Source organism: Emys orbicularis, chromosome 7 (assembly GCF_028017835.1).
Source record: "Emys orbicularis isolate rEmyOrb1 chromosome 7, rEmyOrb1.hap1, whole genome shotgun sequence".
In the NCBI taxonomy this organism is placed as follows: Eukaryota; Metazoa; Chordata; order Testudines; family Emydidae; genus Emys; species Emys orbicularis.
The window spans coordinates 61419141-61439538 of NC_088689.1; the positions used below are offsets into that span (position 1 = coordinate 61419141).

Sequence of the window (20398 nt, forward strand, 5' to 3'; positions counted from 1 at the left end):
TCACTTACTTTTGTATAGCATTCAGAATACCCCACATATACTGGTCGACCTCCAAGCCCTCCAGTAGAGCAGTTTTACTAGAAAGGAAGAAGCCTAAATTGTAATAGCTGCAAGTATGTATACAGAGAGGAAGGATGGTTTGGGGGTAAGTCACCAGAATGAGACCTGTTCAGTTCCTGGATGTGCCACACACTTTCTTCAGGATCTTGGATTTTGTGACTAGCCTATCCCCAGGTTAAAACATTATAAGGAACAGTGCATTACTTTTTCAAGCTCAGTATAGATTTCCTCACCCACTCTACAGTAGATTGATTCCCACCTCTAAAACGTGACCTTGCCTATATTTTCCCAGTGGGTGTACTGAATGTGAGCACTTTAATATCTGCTCATCTGAAGTTTAGTCATTTGTGAATTACAACATAGAAGAACAGAAATGCAATCTCAGAACAGACCAGAAGTCCTTCTACTCTGGAATCTTGTCTCTGATTGTGGCTTACACTTGATGATCCAGAGGAAGGCAATGAACCCACAATTCAATTGTCCAGTGCCACCGCTGCTTGGTAGAGAGTTTCTTCCTGAATTTACCTGGAGTTCATGCTGTGATGCATAAGGAATGACAGCCTGAGTAACTATTATCCTAGCTGAAATAACCCGGTAGGTACCAATCTTATCAATATAAAGTTTCAAACCTCTTTTTAATCCTGCACAACTCCTTGCCTCATTAATATCCTGAATCAGTGATCCACAGGTTATGAATTGCAGGGGAAAGTATTTTCTTTCATTCATTTTAATTTTGTCGCCTTTTAAATATCATGGAGTGTCCCCATATTCTTATAACATAGAACAAGATAAACCAAACATTCTTAGTGGCCTTCTCCATTCTTTTCAACAATTTTTAACATCTCTATCCTATTGCCTCTTACTGTTTGTTTTGGAAGATAACTTGGGACAAATTCTATGCAACTTGCATTTGACATAATGTTTCACTTACTTGCATACAGGACACCTCCAAGTTCCTCGTTCACAGTTCAGTTGCAAGTAAGATTCCAGATCAAAGCACTGCAAGTCAGATACACACACACACACAAACAGACCATATTAACTGAGCCAACTGAGCAAAAATAAAACTGCAGACAGTGGAGAAACAAGACTGCAAGCATTGAGACATAAATCTACAGAAAAAAGAAGGTGGCTTACGGGAAATATCCTTTTCCCTGCTGCATAAAGGCACATGAGACTTTCCAACATTTCCCCCCTTGGTAAAAAAATGAAGACAAAGAAGGGGGATCGTTTTCTTGGATAGTGATTGGTAAGAGGAATTGTTCAAAACAAGCAGATGCATTGTGTTTATTTATTTACATTTACAAAATGCTAAAGCCAAGTGCTGACCATATGTTCTAGGCACCCTTGATATGGCTTAAAAATACATCACAAATAATTCCTTGAGTGCAGCAGTACAATTCAAGAGGACCCACAACCAATAAAACTGGGTAACTTAAAAACTCAATCCCCAACTGATCCCTTCAATAATTCCTCAGCCCATTTTCAAATACCTGGAAATAAAGGTGAGCCAAGCCACCAGAGACTGGACACAAAGCATTTTGGGCCAAATCTGGAAGGCGTTACTTTTTTAGTTCATGTTCTTACTTAAGTCTTTACTCTGTCAATGAAGTCAGTAGCAGCTCGCCTGTTTGCCTACGTAAGGACTCAGGCGCTGTTCCTACAAATACATACATGAGTAATTCCACTGAATTCAATGGGATTACTGACATGTGTAAGTGTTTCAGGACTGGAGTCTCAGTAGCAACTTGAGGATCTGGCCAATGATGGTATTATTCACGATTACAAGTGAAATGTTATGTGACATTCCTTATTTCATTCATCACACTCCATGTGATTTTGCAAGAGGATAAGAGGAATTAAAGCTTTCATCATCAATTGAACAACTTAGTATTTATTTAAAAAACAGTCATACCCTTTGGTTGAAATTAGACAAATTTAAAATAAGATCTCGAACCACAAAATCCATATGATAAACAGAGAAATTCATCACATCTCCTACCCACAAAAAACCACTCAAAAGACATTGTAATGCACAGCATAGGGAAAAATATCAGGACACTGAAATGCACTCACTTGTACATGCTTGCAATCATGGCCTCTCGCTGGGAGCTGGATTCGCCGGAATGTGATTGGACATTTCAGAGACACTTTAATAGCTGTCTGCTCCACTCCATCCTCACCATTTAGTGTTGCATTGCCAGAGGAGGCTGCCACACTGCTGAAGTTCCTCTTGACTGTTTAGAAAGATGGTATATGTATGTGAAAGAAACCACCCATGCACTATGGTTTCTAATGTAACTGCTTGAAGTCTGGCTGTGCAAATACACCTCTACCCCGATATAACACGAATTCGAATATAACGTGGTAAAGCAGCGCTCCGGGCGGGGCGGGGCTGCGCGCTCCAGCGGATCAAAGCAAGTTCAATATAACGCGGTTTCACCTATAACGCGGTAAGATTTTTTGGCTCCCGAGGACAGCGTTATATCAGGGTAGAGGTGTAGCGCCTTCCTCTGATCTGATAAACTGCTCTCATGAGATGGCATAGAATCCTATATACTTAAGCCAGGTATTGTGTGCACAACTGAATATAAGCATAGGTATGATAAAAATCAAATTTAGAGAAACCATCACATACTGAAAAGTTATAGGGCTGGGCACTCAGGCCCAGTTTGTCCAATTTGTGTTGCAAAGGGGATGGACAGCAGCCCTAAATGGACAGCTAGGGATTCCCCCAGCTTGGGAGGATCTCTGAGTGATGAAAAGCTGACATGGTTAGGGATTCCCCCAGCCTGACAGTTCTTGGGTCGAGTAAAACTGACATCACTGGTTGCTCTGCCCTGTTTCTCACTCCAGAATCGGAGTATGCCAGGGAGGTAGCCCAACAGCATGATGCTCTGGCAAGCCCAGGCCTGAGTTATTAAAAGTTTCAATAGGTGAATAAAATATTATAACTGATTATAAGGCACTCTGGATAGTCTTGGTTAATACAATTAATACAGTCATTGTTTGCAGTGTTGTTGTAGCCGGGTAGATCCCGGGATATTAGAAAGACAAGGTGGGTGAGATAATATCCTTTATTGGACCAACTTCTATTCGTGAGAGAGACAAGCTTTTGAGCTTACACAGAGCTCTCCTGAAGCTGGGAGCATGCGGCAGGGAGAGAGGAAGCTGCTGGACTGTAATCCTGTTCTATGTTTTCTTACAGAATACAACTTTGTTCCTGGTGGTTTGTCTGAGTGGGTCTGGTCTGAGTTGAATACACACTGGCACACAAAGCAGAGTGCACTGAGGAACCTCAGGCCCTGGCCCCCAAAGCTGTGTAAAAAGCCACAAGGCAGACTTATCCTGCCTTTAACAACCCCACCCTGGCATGGTGCACAGGAGGGGGTTACATTTTATTTGGCTGAAGAAGAGCTCTGTGTAGATCGAAAGCTTGTCTCTCTCATCAATAGAAGCTGGTACAATAAAAGATAATCCCTCATCCACCTTGTCTCTAATACATTCTCTCTCACACACACAAAACTCACTCTTAGTGATACAATGTTCTGCTGGGAGAAGACGTTTCTTTAGCAAGCCTTGAAGCACAGAACGAACTGATGGCCGGTGGACTAACTGCAACACGAACAAGTGTGACTGAAAAAAAAAAATCACTGAGTTACTAACAGAACCACGCATGTTACGTTGTTATAGACCACTGGGTGGCGCAGAGTTCTGCCCTTGGATGGCACGTGTGCAGCTCTGCACGGATTCCAATGGGAACCCTGCAAATACAGGCTAGAGTGGATTTTGCTCATCTGAGTTAACACACTCCCTTTAAGGACAGTCTGAAGCTGCAGTCTAGGATTGAATAACACCTATCACCTGGCTACGTTGCTGTTAAGAAAAGGTAACATTCGCGGCATCATTTTCCCCTTGAAAGTCAAAAACGTGATGCAATAATCTGTTATTTATGGGGTTTGTCACAGTGACCTCTGGATTTTCTACCCCTGCCCTATTGCCCACTTGCCCTGCACTCAGAATAGCTAGGAGGGTTGCTGAGATGACCTCTCCTCCTAGCCATCAGATAAGTGATCCACCACTACACTGTGGGGCACAAGACAAGGAACGTGAGATTGTGCAAGGAAGAAGAAGTCTGAAGTAAAACAATGGGCTTAAGCTTGAGGTCTCTCTTCAAATTGTCTCAGACTCTGACCCTGGGAAAGCTGTCCCCAGACTCTCTGCCCTTGCCAATGGCAATGAAATGGCAGAAAGCCCAGACTATGAAGTGTGCAGCCCCTCTCCATTAAAAGTACAATCTATGCTAATTGTAATTGAGAGCTATCAGTGGGAGGCAAGTTGCAAGGCTCAGTGGATTGAGTAATGGGATATGAGCCTTTCACCTTTATCTCACTGGTTTAAACCCAGCCCGGAGTCACGGTGGCAAACAAATGGCAATTTGATGCTCTGTGTGAAGTTAAGATTTTGGCCTCAGTCCAATTCCCAGTGGACAAGTGTCCACAGCAAGAAAACCATCCACCGTCACATTACCTGCCTTGCTATCAGGACTGTTAGCCAGGCAAGTACTGAATGGGCACAGAGAGCTGATGCACTCTCCCCTTCAGAGGTGGGTCCTTCTAGACATATTGGCAAGGTAGCTGCTCTGCCCATGCTGCCCCAGTTCTACAGCAAATTATGACCTGATCTTTAGCACTCTCTCTCTGGCCCTGTCCTGTCACCAGCGCTACAATCAGTGACACCTCCCTTCCCCCACAATGAAAATTTAAAAAAAGTAAAAGTGAAAGAGGTAAGAACTGCTGGCCTAAGTGAACATTTCCAAACAGTTCTTTCCTGTGCCGCAGACCTTTAGAGTCAGCAGCAGCAGCAAGCCCCATGTACTTACACAACAACATGCTGTTACTGTAATTTGAATTGTGTTTCTTCCCGGCTGACAGACGTGCTTTAGGTGCAGAGGTTTATGAGATGTCTTGTTGTCGCCACGTTCAATGGTAAGAGGGGTTGCATTAACGCTGACCTGGACCGATGCTGGCCAGTTTGTGTTCATTTGTCTGTCTTCATGGTGGTAGCACTTGAACTGCAGCTCCAAGTCAGACCTGTACCGCAAGGCACAAACCTGGCTTAAACTCTGTTTTCATATGACTAAAGGATTTTTTGGGGGATGCTAGAAATTCTATGCCATCCCACCCCCTTCACTTTAACTCTGCTTTGCTCAACTCTGATTTTTTTTCTGGAAATGTCTCACAAATAATAAATGCATAACACATATCCTCCCCATAAAAGCCATTAACAGAAACAACACAGGATGGCTCATGCATCTGAAATTTGAGAGAATAATAATAATAATACTTTACACTTATACATGACTTTTCACGTGGAGATCTCAAAGTGCTTTACAAAGGTGGGTTGTAAGTCGGTGGAATGACTCAGCAGAAAGGAAAAAGTTGAAGTCAGGTAGGTCTTTCCTCAAGCGTTAGTGTTTATAACAAGAAAATAAAGCAAGTAACACATTCAGAGAGTAAGCAGAACTCACCCAGCCTGGGGATCATCTCAGTAGCAGAATCCCTGCCTACCTACCTAAAAACATATGTCCCACTCTATCTCCAAAGCAGCCACTATGATCTACCATAATGATAGATAATACCAAACTGAGCTGAAGTTAACCCTTGAGTAACTGAGGGTATGTCTAGACTACAGCCACTACAGTGACACAGCTACACTTCTGCAATAGTGTCATAGTGTAGACCAGTCCCACACTGATGGAATTATTTTTGTAATCCATCTCTCTGATTTTTCATCAACCTAGCTGCATCTACTGTGGGGGTTAGGTTGACCTAACCATGTCGCACAGAGCACAAAATTTTTCACAGCCCTGAGTGATGTCTTTAGGTCAACCTAAATCTTAGGTGTAGACCAGGCCTCAGTAGATAGTAGCGCACTTGCACCTCATCACGTCGGTTTTAACCTCATTTTACAAATGAGTAAACTGAAATACAGAGAGGTTAAAGGTGGACTGGAAAGTTAAACTGAAATTTTGGGGTTTTGTCCTTCACTGTTAATTTATTATGAACAAAGACTGCCACAAAGTCCATTGATGACCATCTTTTACATAAGAAAAATCAGGTGCTCATTTCCTTCTCTTTGCTGGACTCTCCTGTAAGACCTTTGAAGGACATGAATAGTGATGTCATATGAGACCATAATCTGAGATGCTACTTGCTCTCTCCCCCACCCCCAGCAGGTGGGAAGAGGATGCAATTTGTTAGAGTCTAAGAATGGAGGCCCTGTGCTGAGACTGTTTCTTAAAATCTGATAATTTTTTTTTAAAAAGCAATGGGCAGCCTCGTGTTTAGACTGCTTTTACTGAAGGCTCAGATATTTGTACTCAGTTTTTTCCCTGTAAAGGTCATGTTTATGTCCTATACTGGTGGTGTGGCCATGCTCAGAAATTCAGGAGCTTTAGGTTAGAATCATAATCTCTATTTTTGGGGAAGGAAAGCAACTCAGGTGAAGATCTCAAGTGACATCGCTATTCAGGGCCTACAGAAATCTAGTTAGCACAAAAAATAAGAAGAGGGAAGCCGGGACCCGATATCTCTAACCTAAAACCAAGTAGATTAAAAAAAACAGGGAAAGTCTTTATACATTATGCAGAAGCTGTAAAGGACAAAACTGCCTCCCTGACCCCTCTTAAAAAGTTTGTTCAGGGTCACATAGGGAGGAATGGAAATGTGGAGAATCTCGTGTTCTAGCCAGGCTGCTCCACAATGATAGATAATACATAAATTGTGATGAGCAAAGACTGATCCATTTTTAAGGCAAAATTCTCCTGGTTGATTTCCTCTCCATTCTTTTGCTTTGTAAGAGCATGGAGTTCCCAGTAGGGAGAAGAATATTTGCGTCGCCATCAGATGTGTGACTATCAGAGGGATATTTTACTCAATATTTTAACTAGCATAAAAACCTTCACAGCTGGCCCCATTCCATCATTCTCTATTAAAATCTAAAGGTTTGGTCTAGAATTCACGTGACTAATACATGCATTGGAATCCACACAGTCCAAGGTAAACTTCCTATTTACTTCATTATAATTTCAACGTGCAAAATCTCTTAATGCCATCTAATATCTATTCTCTTTTAGCCGAGCTATTGTACAACAAATGCTAACACAACTGATGCTCCACACACAGCTGACAGGGTTAGAGACACAGTCTGGGCATTTTCCATGTGGGTGTAACTGTGTGATCAAGCAGAGAAAAATGAATGAGATAAGGATGACAGACACAAGACTCAGTTTTCTGAGTGTTCAGGCTGCCCCTGGCCTCCCATCACTAACAAGTTTTTCAAGGTGGCAAACCTGAGCACAAATTACCGATGAGTCTTCATTAAAATGAATTTAAATACAAGTCCAAGTCAGGGTGCTAAAGCAGTTTTTTGTTGTTGTTTTTTAAAGAAAGATCAGATATTAAGAAACAGCCTCATGCCTCAGTGCAGCTCTATAAATCTACAGAACTAGCCTGCACAATCCCCAACGGTGATTACTTATTAATAAGAACCAGCAAATAACTGCCAAAACTCCCTCTTGCTGTGAGTACTCCAGGATAATGAAATGCAAGTAAGCAATAACTGACCTCAAAGTTAGGCATTAATTATTGGATGTAGCCTATTTTAGATCTCTCACATTTCTAATTCCTAGGCTTGAGACTACCAACATCATGCAGGCAAATAAGTATCTATATTCTAGGTCAAATCTCAACCAGGAGTCGTGATGCCCAGGAGGTTACAACCACCCACCCTTCCCACATTACAAAATGGGTGGGTGATTGCAATGGGTCCCAGTATGGAAAATGTTGAGGTCATAACATTATTAATCCAATGATTCACCTAGCTTGAAGGATGACTTAGAGAAACTGGAAGAAGGGGAATTTTGGGCACACTGGAAAGTGTGTTGACGAGAAGAGGTTTCATTTGCTCAGCTATTTCATGTGTTACAAAGGAAAGCTCCATAGAATAAGACAAGATAATGAGAAACTAAATTCTCCAAGGCACACAAGCACAGATTCAAAACAAGTCCATCCTACAGTATTTGGAAATGAAAACAAATCAAGGCTTTGGTTTTGATTTGATTTAATGCCATTTCATTCCTTGTCCATATATCAAAGCCAGTACAGAATCTGGAATCATTTTATGCAAGTTTGAATTACAGAGCTGCAAAATATAATCCAGAGGGACTATTCGCTCTCTCTGTCTCTGATGAAAAGTAATATTTACTGTAGGTGAAAGAGCTATATTGTGTGGGGAAAGCTGCACTTCAGCCGCTTGGCTCATTTCTGTTCTGGGTAAGTTAAAACAGCTCTCTAAAATCAACCTTCTATCTGAAATTTGGGCCTTATCCTGAGAGGGGCTTAGCACCTATAACTGCCACTGAATTTACCATCTCTCTGAATCAGGTCCTTAATTTGCCTACAATTTTTATTTTCGGATACCTTTGCACCTCTGAGTTCCAGCTGAAAATAGAAGCAACCTTGTCAAGGTATTGCGAGAAAGCTTATCACAGATTGTCCAGACCAACTACCAACACAGTAACAAAAGGTCACCTGTGGATGATGCAAGGAGTATTGCTAGTTCAGAAATATTCCATGAATGATCCTTGCATGCTGGTCTCAGCTACGCATGCTCCTAGCACTTTTACCAGAAAGAGCAGAAGCAAGTCAAAAGGTACATTTAAATAATTATTTTCCAGACATTGCCCTTTGCCCCATTCACATTGATTCCATCAGGTTTGCTTGGAAGGATGGCATATAACTTGGCACCAGCCAAAGGGTTGGGAGCTGAATCAGGAAGCATATTATTGCACTTTACTCTCTGGAAGTTGAGGGTTGTTCACATATATATGAGCTAAAGGGATTTTTTTTCTATCCAGACCATATTTACTAATGTTGAAATCCATGACTGACTCAAACGAAGTTCATCTGCCCCACCATTTTGCTTTCAGTCACGCAAGGTTGCCTCACAACACTGCTCAAACCTACCTCCACATCAGCGTCTGATGGACGGTTGGCCGCAGGTGAAAGACATGGTTACTGACCGCCAGGTTGTGCTCCAGCCGAAAGGGCTCCAACACCACCCCATCTCTCACAGGGAATGTCAGACGCAGCTCATCGTTGTGGTTGGCTGGGATCGAAGAGGGAGAGAAAGTGTGAACTTTCCCTTTAGCATCTGCAGTGCAATAACAATGTGTATATTTATACAGAATAATGACAAATGATACAGTGATCTATTGCTGGGGTTAACCTAGTAGAGTCACATATAGAAAAGAAAATGACAAATAATTGTATAAGTGGATTTCGCGCAGGTGATAGGGCACAGACCGACAGCTCTGGAGACTGATGTCTTCTACTTATATCCACAGATAAGGTTTATGAAAGGAGCAGCAAAAGTGCCTCTCACTACAGTCATGCCTTACACCTGATGTGGGGGGGGACCATTTTTCATTGTGAGAGATTAGTTCAGTTACCATTCAATCACTCTGCTGAGACTGCCAATTAGTGCCAGTTGTGGTGGTGCGGTGCTATTTGTTTTTCTGTGATGTGGCTATTTTCCTCATAGAAATTGGAATTGAGATTACCAAATTCATTTCAAGTGTGCCAGTAGATAGTAATGACTCTCGGTTCTAATGGTGATCTACAGATGGAAGGCTCTGGTATTCTATTACCAGTTCCACAAACAATTCAGTCTCCCATCATGAAGAGCTTTGCTGCTTGTTATGCACAATTTATGATGGCCAACTATTTTCAGCAGATATGTTCTGGCTGAAAAAACAGGTTTGTTTGAAGTGATTCTGAAGCAGGAAGACCTGGAGTATGAAAAGGTTACCACTGTCCATTGTAATTACTGGATTTAAGATTGTGTTTCTTCTTTACTCATCAGAAACAGAAGCTGCTGTTCAACTCTTACCTAAAATACTCTCCTCCCTCTGAGGCTGCTGAAGCTAAAACAGTACCAATAACCTTAATCTTTCAGCTCTCCATGAACCCCAAAATGCTGGTTGTAAAGAGCTAATACAACAGAGGTCTTTCTATAGAGAACATATTGCTTCTTCCAGTGCCTAACTTTTGATTGTTCTTTAGTCACTTTTAGACTGTAGACAAATTGTATGAGTACACAGCCACTGAGATGGTGTTATTCCTGACTCACTCTCAGCCAAACATAGCTGTGAGGTTGAGTGGCTTTGAAAGGAGTATACATTATTTTTTTGGCACTCTATTGAATATTTTTAAGGGGTCTGCATGGACATAATAGGAGTACCATTATAAATATTCACCCTTTAAGCTATTCTTCAGTATTATTCAATAGCTTTGCCCTTGACCAAAACACACTACATTACTATTGATGGAGATTCTATGCAATAAACAAACCCAACAACATGAAACAGCTGAAAATTAAGAGTTTCATTCTGAGAAATCAACTACAGGAATATTTAAGGGGAAAAGTCCTTAAAAGTTTAACTTTGGAGAGAGTTTTCCATCTGGCATTTTCCAGTACTTTGTTTGGAAACAAATATTCTTCTTTCCTGTTTCCTTCCTCTCTGAGTAGCTTGCATAATGTGGTTGGTTGATGCCATATATCAACTGGCAATCAACATTTCTCTCCATGTCAAAAAATAGCAATCAAGGTGCTATTTTTAAAGCATCACTTCTGGGTTCCGTGATATGCACGGCAGAGGAAGGAGAGACAGTAAAAGGCTGAGGGGCCGGCTCCATTTGCTACTCACTTGGAGGTGGCGGTAAAGCATTGATATTTGGCTTAATGTCAGGTGGGAATGGTGGTTTGACATCCTGGTTAGGTGACAGGTATGGTGGAATACTGCTCCCTGGAGTCATGGGTGGTGTGGGGTTTCCTGGAACTGGTGAGTGAGGGTAATTTGTCACAGGTACAGGCCTTGATGGCTAGAAAATAAATAATACCAAGTTGTTACTGAATTTTGAAAAAAAAAAAAAAGACCTAATCATATGTACTGCTATTAAACACTGAATCTATATCTAGGTACTGTGGCTTGGGCCTGGCACTATTTAAAACGTACTAAGTAGGAGAGCTAAAACCTAAAACCTTAATTACTTTTTTCTTTGCATTTACTTCTCACTTTTAAAACATACAGTAGTCTAAATTTGAGGCAAGAAGTTGCAAGCCCCAGAAACTGCAGATGCTCCACTTTTTCATTCTTCCCTGCCTCTTTATCCAGCTTTCAGCCTTCGATCTCTCCTATTTTTGCCCTAATTTTCTTACTCTTCTCCTCTCCTCTTGATGTAGCAGAAATATTATAGCACCTCATCTTTGGCTGAGAGCATTTTATCTTTGGTCACTGAGCAGTCACAGGTTGAAAGGCACTACAGACTATACCCATCCCTGTCTCCGCTGAGACCAAACTTCCTCACAGTTCTCAATTCATCAAGGCTTTAGTCTCCACAATCTTCAAACTCCCAAAGACCAGGTCATCTATATTGCAAATCAGAGCCTTGCCCCTTAGCTGGGAGAACTGTCTTTCTCCATGAGCTCATCTCATCTATTCATCCTGTCACCACATCAATCTATATTTCCATGAACAACATGCAACGCATTTCGATAGACCAAGGGTTCCCCTTTCAAATTTTGTTGTGATTTTCTTCTCAAACCAAACTAAGATTCCCTTGTAAATAGCCATGGGTCACTCCCAGAAAAGGCTATTTTGTTCCTTAAACTGCTCTGGCTATAAAACAAAACAAAATGTTAAAAACCTAACAAAAATAAACAGGAAAAAAAATATATAGAATCTTTCACCTTTAAAACACTCGTGACTGATCTTCAGCTGGCATAAATCATTGTAGCTTCAGTCACTGCAATGGAGCTACACTGATTTACACCGGCTGAGCATATAGCCCCTTGGAGCATTCATCTTGACAATGTGGGACAGAAGCTGCCACAGTATAATCAAAATTGCTTTAGAAAAAGCAATGTTTCTAGGCATCCCACATCAGGCAATGAGTGACCTGACTGCATGCAAGACTGATGTTCTGTGGGAAATGATTCCTTATTCTTTTCCAATAGTGCTGTCATCTCAAACAGTACCCACCTCCCATGCAAATAATGACAAAACAACCCCATTCCAGAACCATATGCGTCTGAATGGCCCTAAGATTCTTCTGGCTCAGAATCCAACAGCAGAAATGACTTGGCTACTCTAATCTTAAAGCAGATCTGATCTACCAGCTTTACTGCAATTTTCTCAATTAATCCAAGAACCGTGCAGTGTGTGCCCTCATTGTGCTTTGCCACAACTAGAAACGTCAAACCTCAAAGGCAGGCTCAGTTTGGCATTCACTTTTACTTTGGCCCACCATTTAGCTAAAGTGCCCCCAAGTTATGATGTGGCATAGCTTACTGTACTATGGGCTTGATTCTGACTCATTAAAGGCAATGGCATAACTTCCATTGCCTTTAATAGCGTACTATCAGGCCCTATCTGGGGATCCTATGGTATTGCCGGCGTCTCATTTTATCCACTAACAAGGAAGAAAGAACTTTCACCAGCAGCAGATGAGATAGTCAATGAACCAAGGTCTCACCTTGTAATATTGTCCCATGTTGACTGTCGGAGGAGGGTACTGCCCCGTGTTTTGCTGGGTAGGCATCCTCTGTCCAGGGTAATTGGGAGATGTAAGAGGTCTTGGAGGGTTGGGAGTTGGATACTGACCAGGCTGGGTAGGAAACTGGCTATTTGGTCCATACTGCTGGTTTCCATAATTTGGCTATTTTACAACAGAGATGAAACAAAACAAGAGATAATTTTGAATGGAACTTTGAACTATAGAATTAAAATGAAAATAAAATCAGGCTGATGTCCCCTGTCTCATGAACTCTTTGCCCAACATTTTCAAACCTAGGTGCCTGGAGTTGGGCCTCTGAGGGACAGGGGATTACGGACATTCAAAGGTGCTCAAATCTTATTAATGTTCAGTCTGGGGCACCCAACCATTTGTGCCATTGAAAATCTCCACTCCAGGATGCCCAATTTTAGGCACTTAAATAAATAAGACAGATTTTCAGGAGCTGAGCACCTGCATCCATCTATCTAAAGTACTTTTATGGTCCCATAACCACAGTATCTGAGGGCCTTACCACCTCACGTGTGTAATGTTCACAACACCCCTGGGAGACAAAAAAGGGCTATTAACTCCATATTTTACAGTTGGGGAACTGAGGCATAGGGATATTAAGTCACAGAGACATAGAGTTTACGGCCAGAAGGGATGACCAGATCATCTAGTCTGACCTCCTGTGTACAACACACCACCCAACAACATACACACTAAATCAAACAACCGAAATGAAACCAAAATTATTACACTCCTCAGGAGATAGACTATTATATGCCACAGGAAGAAAATAGGAGGGACTGAGGAGCAGGCCTCAGTGCCTGAGGCCACTTCAGTGGCAGGGAAAGGATTAAGTGAGATATACCCAGATAATCCTTGCAAGGACCCACACCCACATGCTATTAGGATTCTTTGAGGGGGGTCAACAAACATATGAACAAGGGTGATTCAGTGGATATGGTGTACTTGGACTTTCAGAGAGCTTATGACAAGGTCCTTCATCAAAGGCTCTTAAGAAAACTCAGCAGTCATGGGATAAGAGGGGAGGTCTTCTCATGGATCAGTAACTGGTTAAAAGACAGGAAACAAAGGGTAAGAATAAATAGTCAGTTTTCAGAATGGAGAGAGGTAAATAACGAAATCCCCCAGGGATCTGTACTGGGATGAGTGCAGTTCAACATACTCATAAATGATATGGAAAAAGGGGTAAACAGTGAGGTGGCAAAGTTTGCAGCCCATACACAATTACTCAGGATAGTTAAGTCCAAAGTAGACTGCGAAAAATTACAAAGGGTGACTGGGCAACAAATGGCTGATGAAATTCAATGCTGATTAATGCAAAGTAATGCATATCGGAAAACATAATCCCAACTATATATACAAAATGCTGGTATCTAAATTAGCCATTGCTGCTCAAGAAAAAGATTGTGGATAGTTCCCTGAAAACATCTGATCACTGTGCAGCAGGAGTCATAAAAGCTAACAGAATGTTAGGAACCATCAGGAAAGGGATAGATAATAAGACAGAAGATATCATAATGCCACTTTATAAATCCAGGGTAGGTCCACAACTTGAATATTGCATGCAGTACTGGACACCCCACCTCAGAAAAGATGCATTAGAAATGGAAAAGGTATAGAGAAGGGCAAAGAAAAATGATTAAGGGTGTGGAACAGCTTCCATATGAGGAGAGATTAAAAAGACTGGGACTGCTCAACTTGGAAAAGAGATGACTAAGGGGGGAATAAAAAATTATGAATGATATGGACCAAAAAAAAAAAAAAAAAGGAAGTGTTGTTTACCCCTTCACATAGCACACGAGCAAGCGGGGTGGGGGTGGGGTGTCACCCAATGAAATTAATAGGCAGCAGGTTTAAAACAAACAAAAGGAAGCACTTCTTCACACAACGCACAGTCAACCTGTGGAACTCGTTACCAGGTGATGTTGTGAAGGTCAGAACTGTAACTGGGTTAAAAAAAGAACTAGATAAGTTCATGGAGGATAGGTCCATGAATGGCTATTAGCCAAGATGGTCAGGGATGCAACCCCATGCTCTGGGTGTCCCTAAACCTCTGATTGCCAAGTGCTGGGACTAGATGACAGGGGATGGATCACTTGATAATTGCTCTGTTCTGTTCATTCCCTCTGAAACATCTGGCATTGTCCACTCTCAGAAGACAGGATACAAGGCTAGATGGACTATTGGTCTGGCCCAATATGGCCGGTCTAATGTTCTTATGTTGCAAAGAAAGGCTAAAGCCCTCCAAGATCACTGCCAATATGACCTGGGGGAAAATTCTTTCCTGACCCCATGTATCAGTTAGCCTCTGAGCATGTGATTAAAAACCAGCCAGCCAAGCACCCAAGAAAGAGAGAATGCTTCATACCACATCAGAACCGTGGCCCTTTCTGGCCAATGTCCCATCCCCATCTGTGGTAATCATGGATGAAATAAACTTCCCCAAAACTAGAATACACTGGGGGGTGCGGACGGAATCCATATAGGTGGCTGGCTGAAATGCTGAAGCAAGTGACTTGCCCAATGTCACAAAAGAAGTCTGTGGCAGAGTAGATGACTGAACCCAGGCCTCTGAAATCCTAGGCTAGTGCCCTAACTCCTGGGCTTAAGTTCCTTCCTATTTTCCCTGCATTGATCCAACAGGAAGTCAATGGGCACGGTTATTGCTCAGCACCTTTAGGGTGAGGTCAAGAATATTACCGTTCTGATGGCAAATCTATTTATGAATATTGATTCCTTACAACAAAAACAAAATAATTCTGGAGCAAGCTAATTTATAACAACTATCCCCTTTATGAAATTTTCATAAATCAATAAATAAATAGCATCTACTAAACTTACACAGCACCCTGACAACAAGCTTATGATTTTATAGCACTATAAAATGCGTATTACTTGAGAACATTCTTGTATTCACTTGTGACGAAAAACATGCTACTGGAACAGTGAGGAGGGATTCCCAATCTTCAACAAAGGTGTGAAATATGAAATATAACGATGAAAATAATCATCTGAAGAAGTCACACACTATGCATTGTTAGCTCAACTGGAAAGGAGTGATAGCATTTACAGAGTAGAAAAGCCTTGTTAGATAAGCAACTCCTGCAGCAGTAAGTCATTTTTGATGTATAAGGTAACAACAACAATAGAATTCATTTACTGACCAGGAAACGTTGCATTTAGAAAAACTGCAAGAAACTCAATAAATATTTGTTAAATGTTGGATATCAGTGTATATTTTCTGTAAACTTACATTGCCACTATTATATTTTGGCCAATAAAATGCTAGTGTAAACTCTACCGACTAAAAGCATAGCATCAATTTAGTATATGTTATGATTCTATCTAAAGTTATAGACTAAGGGCTAGATTTATAAAGGTATATAGGCCCCTAAAGATGAAGATGGGTGACTAGTGGGATTTTCAAAAGCATCTCGGTGCCTAACTCCCATTGATTTCAATAGAACTTCCCTGAAATCATACAGCAAGCCAAAGGCTGTGTGATTTTGATTACTACGTCTTGGGAAATGCTCACATCCTATGCTAATCTTATAAAAACCTGGAGACACAAATAAATATAGACAGGCAGACAGGAAAAGAACTCAGATAATCTTCACCCCAGACCAAAAGAAAATTACCTAAATGACACCGTGGGAATTTTCAGGGATGCTGAGCTCAACAGGAGTTTTGAGTTTGAGCACCTATGAAAATCAAGCCACAGGAGGTTTGGAAAGCAATGGGATTTTTTAAAGTTTTACACGCTTTTGGTGTTTATGTGAGGTACTGCCCCATATTTCTTTAAAACAATAAAAAATCCAGAGTAAATAAAGCTTATGCTCTGCCCATGACAAATTTATTTTAAGCATTCAGGTTGAAATTCATCTCTGCGCAGAGAGTCTGTATAAGACCTATGAACTTAAGCTCTATTATGAGGGCTTCAAAGTGATGTTCTGAGGGCTCAAGAACTTCACAGGGCTGTGTGGGCTTGGTGGTGGCCATCTTGGCTGACACACCAGGGACTGAACTCTGGGGACCTCCAGAGCTAAAAAGCACAAGCAGCTACAGCTTGAGCTGAAGCTCCATAGGCAGGGCTACTATTTGTGGACTAATCACAGAGGTGACCTACTTCACACACTCACCAGGGTGTTATACAGGTTTTCTCCACAGGGTGAATTTCATCCATAGCATAATTGGTATCGTTTGTAAGACAAAAGGAATAAGGGAGCGAGAATACTCACCTCTCCTGGGTACGGTCTCTTCATGCCCTGTATAGGCAAAGACTGGGGGCGTGGGCCTGGGTAAGCTTGCTGTGGCATCCTCTGCCCATGGCTGCTGAAGGGGCTTATCCCAGGGGGCCTCGGCTGGCTCATACCCATAGGCGGCCCACTCATGCTGGAAGCTGTCATTCCGGCTCCCATGCTCGCTGGGTTCATGCTGCCTGGCATAGAAGCAGGGCCGCGAGGGCCAGGTTGATTCATGAACTGGCTATTGTAAGCCTGAGTCGGACCCATCTGGAAAGAGGAACAAACCTTCAACGGAAGAAAAAAAGAAAAGAAAAGAAAAAAAAAGAATAAAATGCGACATGCATTTAAAATGGGAGTGGGGAGCTGAACATGTTTGTTAGCAGGGGCTGGGATTATGTCGCATTTTCTTTTTATGTTCTGTAACCTTCTGTGAGGTTTTTTTTTTTTTTGCATAATAATAATTCAACTGGAATTCTAAAAGCAACAAGAGACAAAAATAATAGTTTAGTAAGAGAAAAACTGCTTTAATATGAGCAAATAAAAATCCACTGACATGATCCGTCATCTTCCTCAAGGTAATAGGCCAGGATCCTCAGCTGGTGTAATTCAGCATCCCTTTATTGACTTCAAAGGAGCTTTGCTTATTTACGCCAGCTGAGGTTCTGCATGCGCCCCACCCTTATCCCCTATGAAACACTACACGGAATGGAAGCGGTGAGAAAAGCAGCAGCACAGATCAAACACTCATTCCTTTTTCATTAATAGTTATTACAGGAAATAATTGTGTGTTGAGCTTAGGGTCACCAAAAATGGGTGCTTCAAATTGCTATTCTCACAGATAATACCTTAAAAGGTGGGTTTTTTTACTGTATTTAGAAAAACTAAACTGAGTTGATCAACATAATTAATTAGAGAAACAGCAAGGCCCTAAAATAAAGCTTTAGCTGTGTGCTAAAGTTTGGGGGAGGGGAAGTACTAATACATTACATTAGAAGTGGGTATAAAACTTTGCATGCAATTTTTTTTAACTAAGTGATGACCTCTTTGAAGTACAAATGCATTACTAGTGCAGATAACAGGGATTCATAAAGATGATGTATTGGCCACTCTGTGTCATTAATGTATACATACTTATACATGCTACAAGAGATCTCTTGGTCTCCGTCTCTTGTGCACACAGACACACAATACAGCTGATACCCGAATAGCTCACATACTAAAGAGGGGCACTCACTTCTCTCTAAAGGCAGAAGTCAGAAGGATACGCGTTTGCAAGATCTACTTTCTTACCGGTCCGTACTGGTTCATGTCCTTGTTCTGGGTTTCCTGAAGGGCTGCTACAGTGGCTGTAGCTGTAGCTGTTGCTGTGGCAGCTGCGGCTGCCACTGCAGCTGCGGCGGCAGCTGCAGCCGGCTGAGTGAAATCTGCAGGCGGCCTCGTGTGTGGAGGGATCCCCATTCCCGCAGGAGTATTTGGGCCACCAGGGTAACTACCAGGTGAAGAAAGAAAGGAATATTAAAATGGGCCTACTGTTTTGGGCCTAGATTTGGGGCCTCAGTCTGATGTCATTTGGAACAGTTCCAAAAGCATGTATAAGTTTCTACTGAAACAAGCACTCTGACAGGAAGAGAGAAGCAGGGATGTAAATCAGGATACAAGAGCTGCTCTGGCATAGAGTGCAGATAACGTCGGCACTTTTCAATAGAGTTAGAAACTCCAGACTTCAGGAGTTTCTAACTAATTTTTAATACTCTGTTCTACCAAGCTGCTGGACTCAGAGGCTGTAAATGAACGTGTGCACTGATTATCTACAATTTAGGGGAGGCATGGACAGTAGCATCCGTTGTGAGCTTCCTCCACAATGAGCCATCTATGTGCCTCAACAGTGGAATGTATCAGCTTTTCCAGGAGTAGAAACATAAATCTGTCCCCACTGAGGTCTCAGCGAAGAGGCCGACAGGGGCTATTTGTGATCGACAGTGACTGACAGCTGTCATTTGGTGCCTCTTCAGAGTTCTGCGTGAAGCAAGTTGGCTGTGCCTGCACCTGCACACTTCATGTACTAATCACAAAACTACCACAAAATAAATAAATGAATAAATAATCTAAAGTACTCCACACCTGTAATCTTTAAAGGTCTCCCAATTTCCAGGATAGTGCTGTTCCACTGTACCATGCTGGTACCCTTTTCAGCAGTAACAACAAAGGAACCCAGGGATTGATTAGGACCGGAGACAGAGCTACACTATCACCATAGAAGTGCATTCAGGAAAAGCACTAGGAGCATGGGAAGCTTACATGCTTACTGCCTGTGTTTACTTTTTAACTGCCCATGCCTGTGTTTTGTAGATAACCTGGGCTATTAATTTGGCACATTTCACAAGAACTACACATACCCCACAAAAATAAATACATAACTTAAAATTTAAGACCAAAGCCCTGTCCCTCATGCATATGAAGTGCTTTATAAATTCCTGTAGTGGTGCAAACCTTCTGTTATTAGCTTTGCAGGACTGTAGCCTTACTAATATTCGAGCTCATTTCTTTGTACAGACTGATGGAAGTTGTACCATCAATACTTCTCACATAGTAGCCCTACTGAATGTTAATCATTCCTAGGACCTTGGTTTGTGTCTTGGATTTGTGGTAATTAAAACTTTATTTTTGGTGTTTGTCAGGGGTAATTGATTGACCTAATTTCCAGGTATAGTGATGAATTTCCTGCTCTTTGGGTAGCCAATTTTTCAAGCAATGGATCCAGTATGCAATTTAGCTAGGCCTGATGAAATAACCACCAAGACTTGGGGTATTTCTAAGCAGCAGCTGGGAGGTGTGCTTACCAGCGCAAGTAAACATGTGCTAGCCCTGCTCAAGCTAATAGCAGCGTGGCTGCAGTGGCCTGAGTATATACCCAGGAAGTTGGGTGGCTTGCCAGAGCAGCTGCAGCCATGCTGCTATTTTTATTACACTAGCTTAAGCAGAACTAGCCCATGTACGTCTACCCAAGCTGGGAATCACACCATCCAGCTGGTGTGCAGACTTACCCTTTAACCAAAGGGAACCTATGGCATATCCAGTAGATTGCTATGCAAAGCTAGAACACCCTGAACTATTCACATCCAATTTCCATCCCATACAGACTCGTCTTACCTCCCGCCAAAGCCTCCACTTCCGGGATAGTTGGGTCTCCCGTACATGCCCTGCTGCATATAAGGTTGAGCGGAGCCTGCCTTGGCTGAAAACTGCTGCTGCTGCCCAGCAAACTGAGGGGAATTAATGCCAGGATTGCTGGTAGTCATCCCAGAAGCCATGGGGTTTCCTGCTGGGTTCATAGGGTTATTGGCATTTGCCATTGGGTTTCCCAGCACCTATGAGGAGAAATATTCAAAATAAGGAGAAAGCCCTTAGAGAGTTTGCTACAGACATTAAAGTACAATCAACTAA

The 20398-nt window shown here is 42.0% G+C and overlaps 1 protein-coding gene across 1 annotated transcript in view; it reads right to left on the reverse strand.

Annotated features, from left to right (window-relative positions):
- Positions 1-20398, reverse strand: part of ZMIZ1 (zinc finger MIZ-type containing 1) — a 222854-nt gene that overhangs the window by 14150 nt on the left and 188306 nt on the right. Inside the window, 13 exon segments of the mRNA XM_065407792.1 lie at positions 9-77; positions 992-1059; positions 2137-2297; positions 3591-3696; positions 4943-5153; positions 9090-9231; positions 10832-11006; positions 11730-11770; positions 11773-11803; positions 12660-12842; positions 16949-17221; positions 18245-18443; positions 20105-20322. Of these exon segments, the coding sequence (XP_065263864.1) occupies positions 9-77; positions 992-1059; positions 2137-2297; positions 3591-3696; positions 4943-5153; positions 9090-9231; positions 10832-11006; positions 11730-11770; positions 11773-11803; positions 12660-12842; positions 16949-17221; positions 18245-18443; positions 20105-20322 (1877 nt within the window).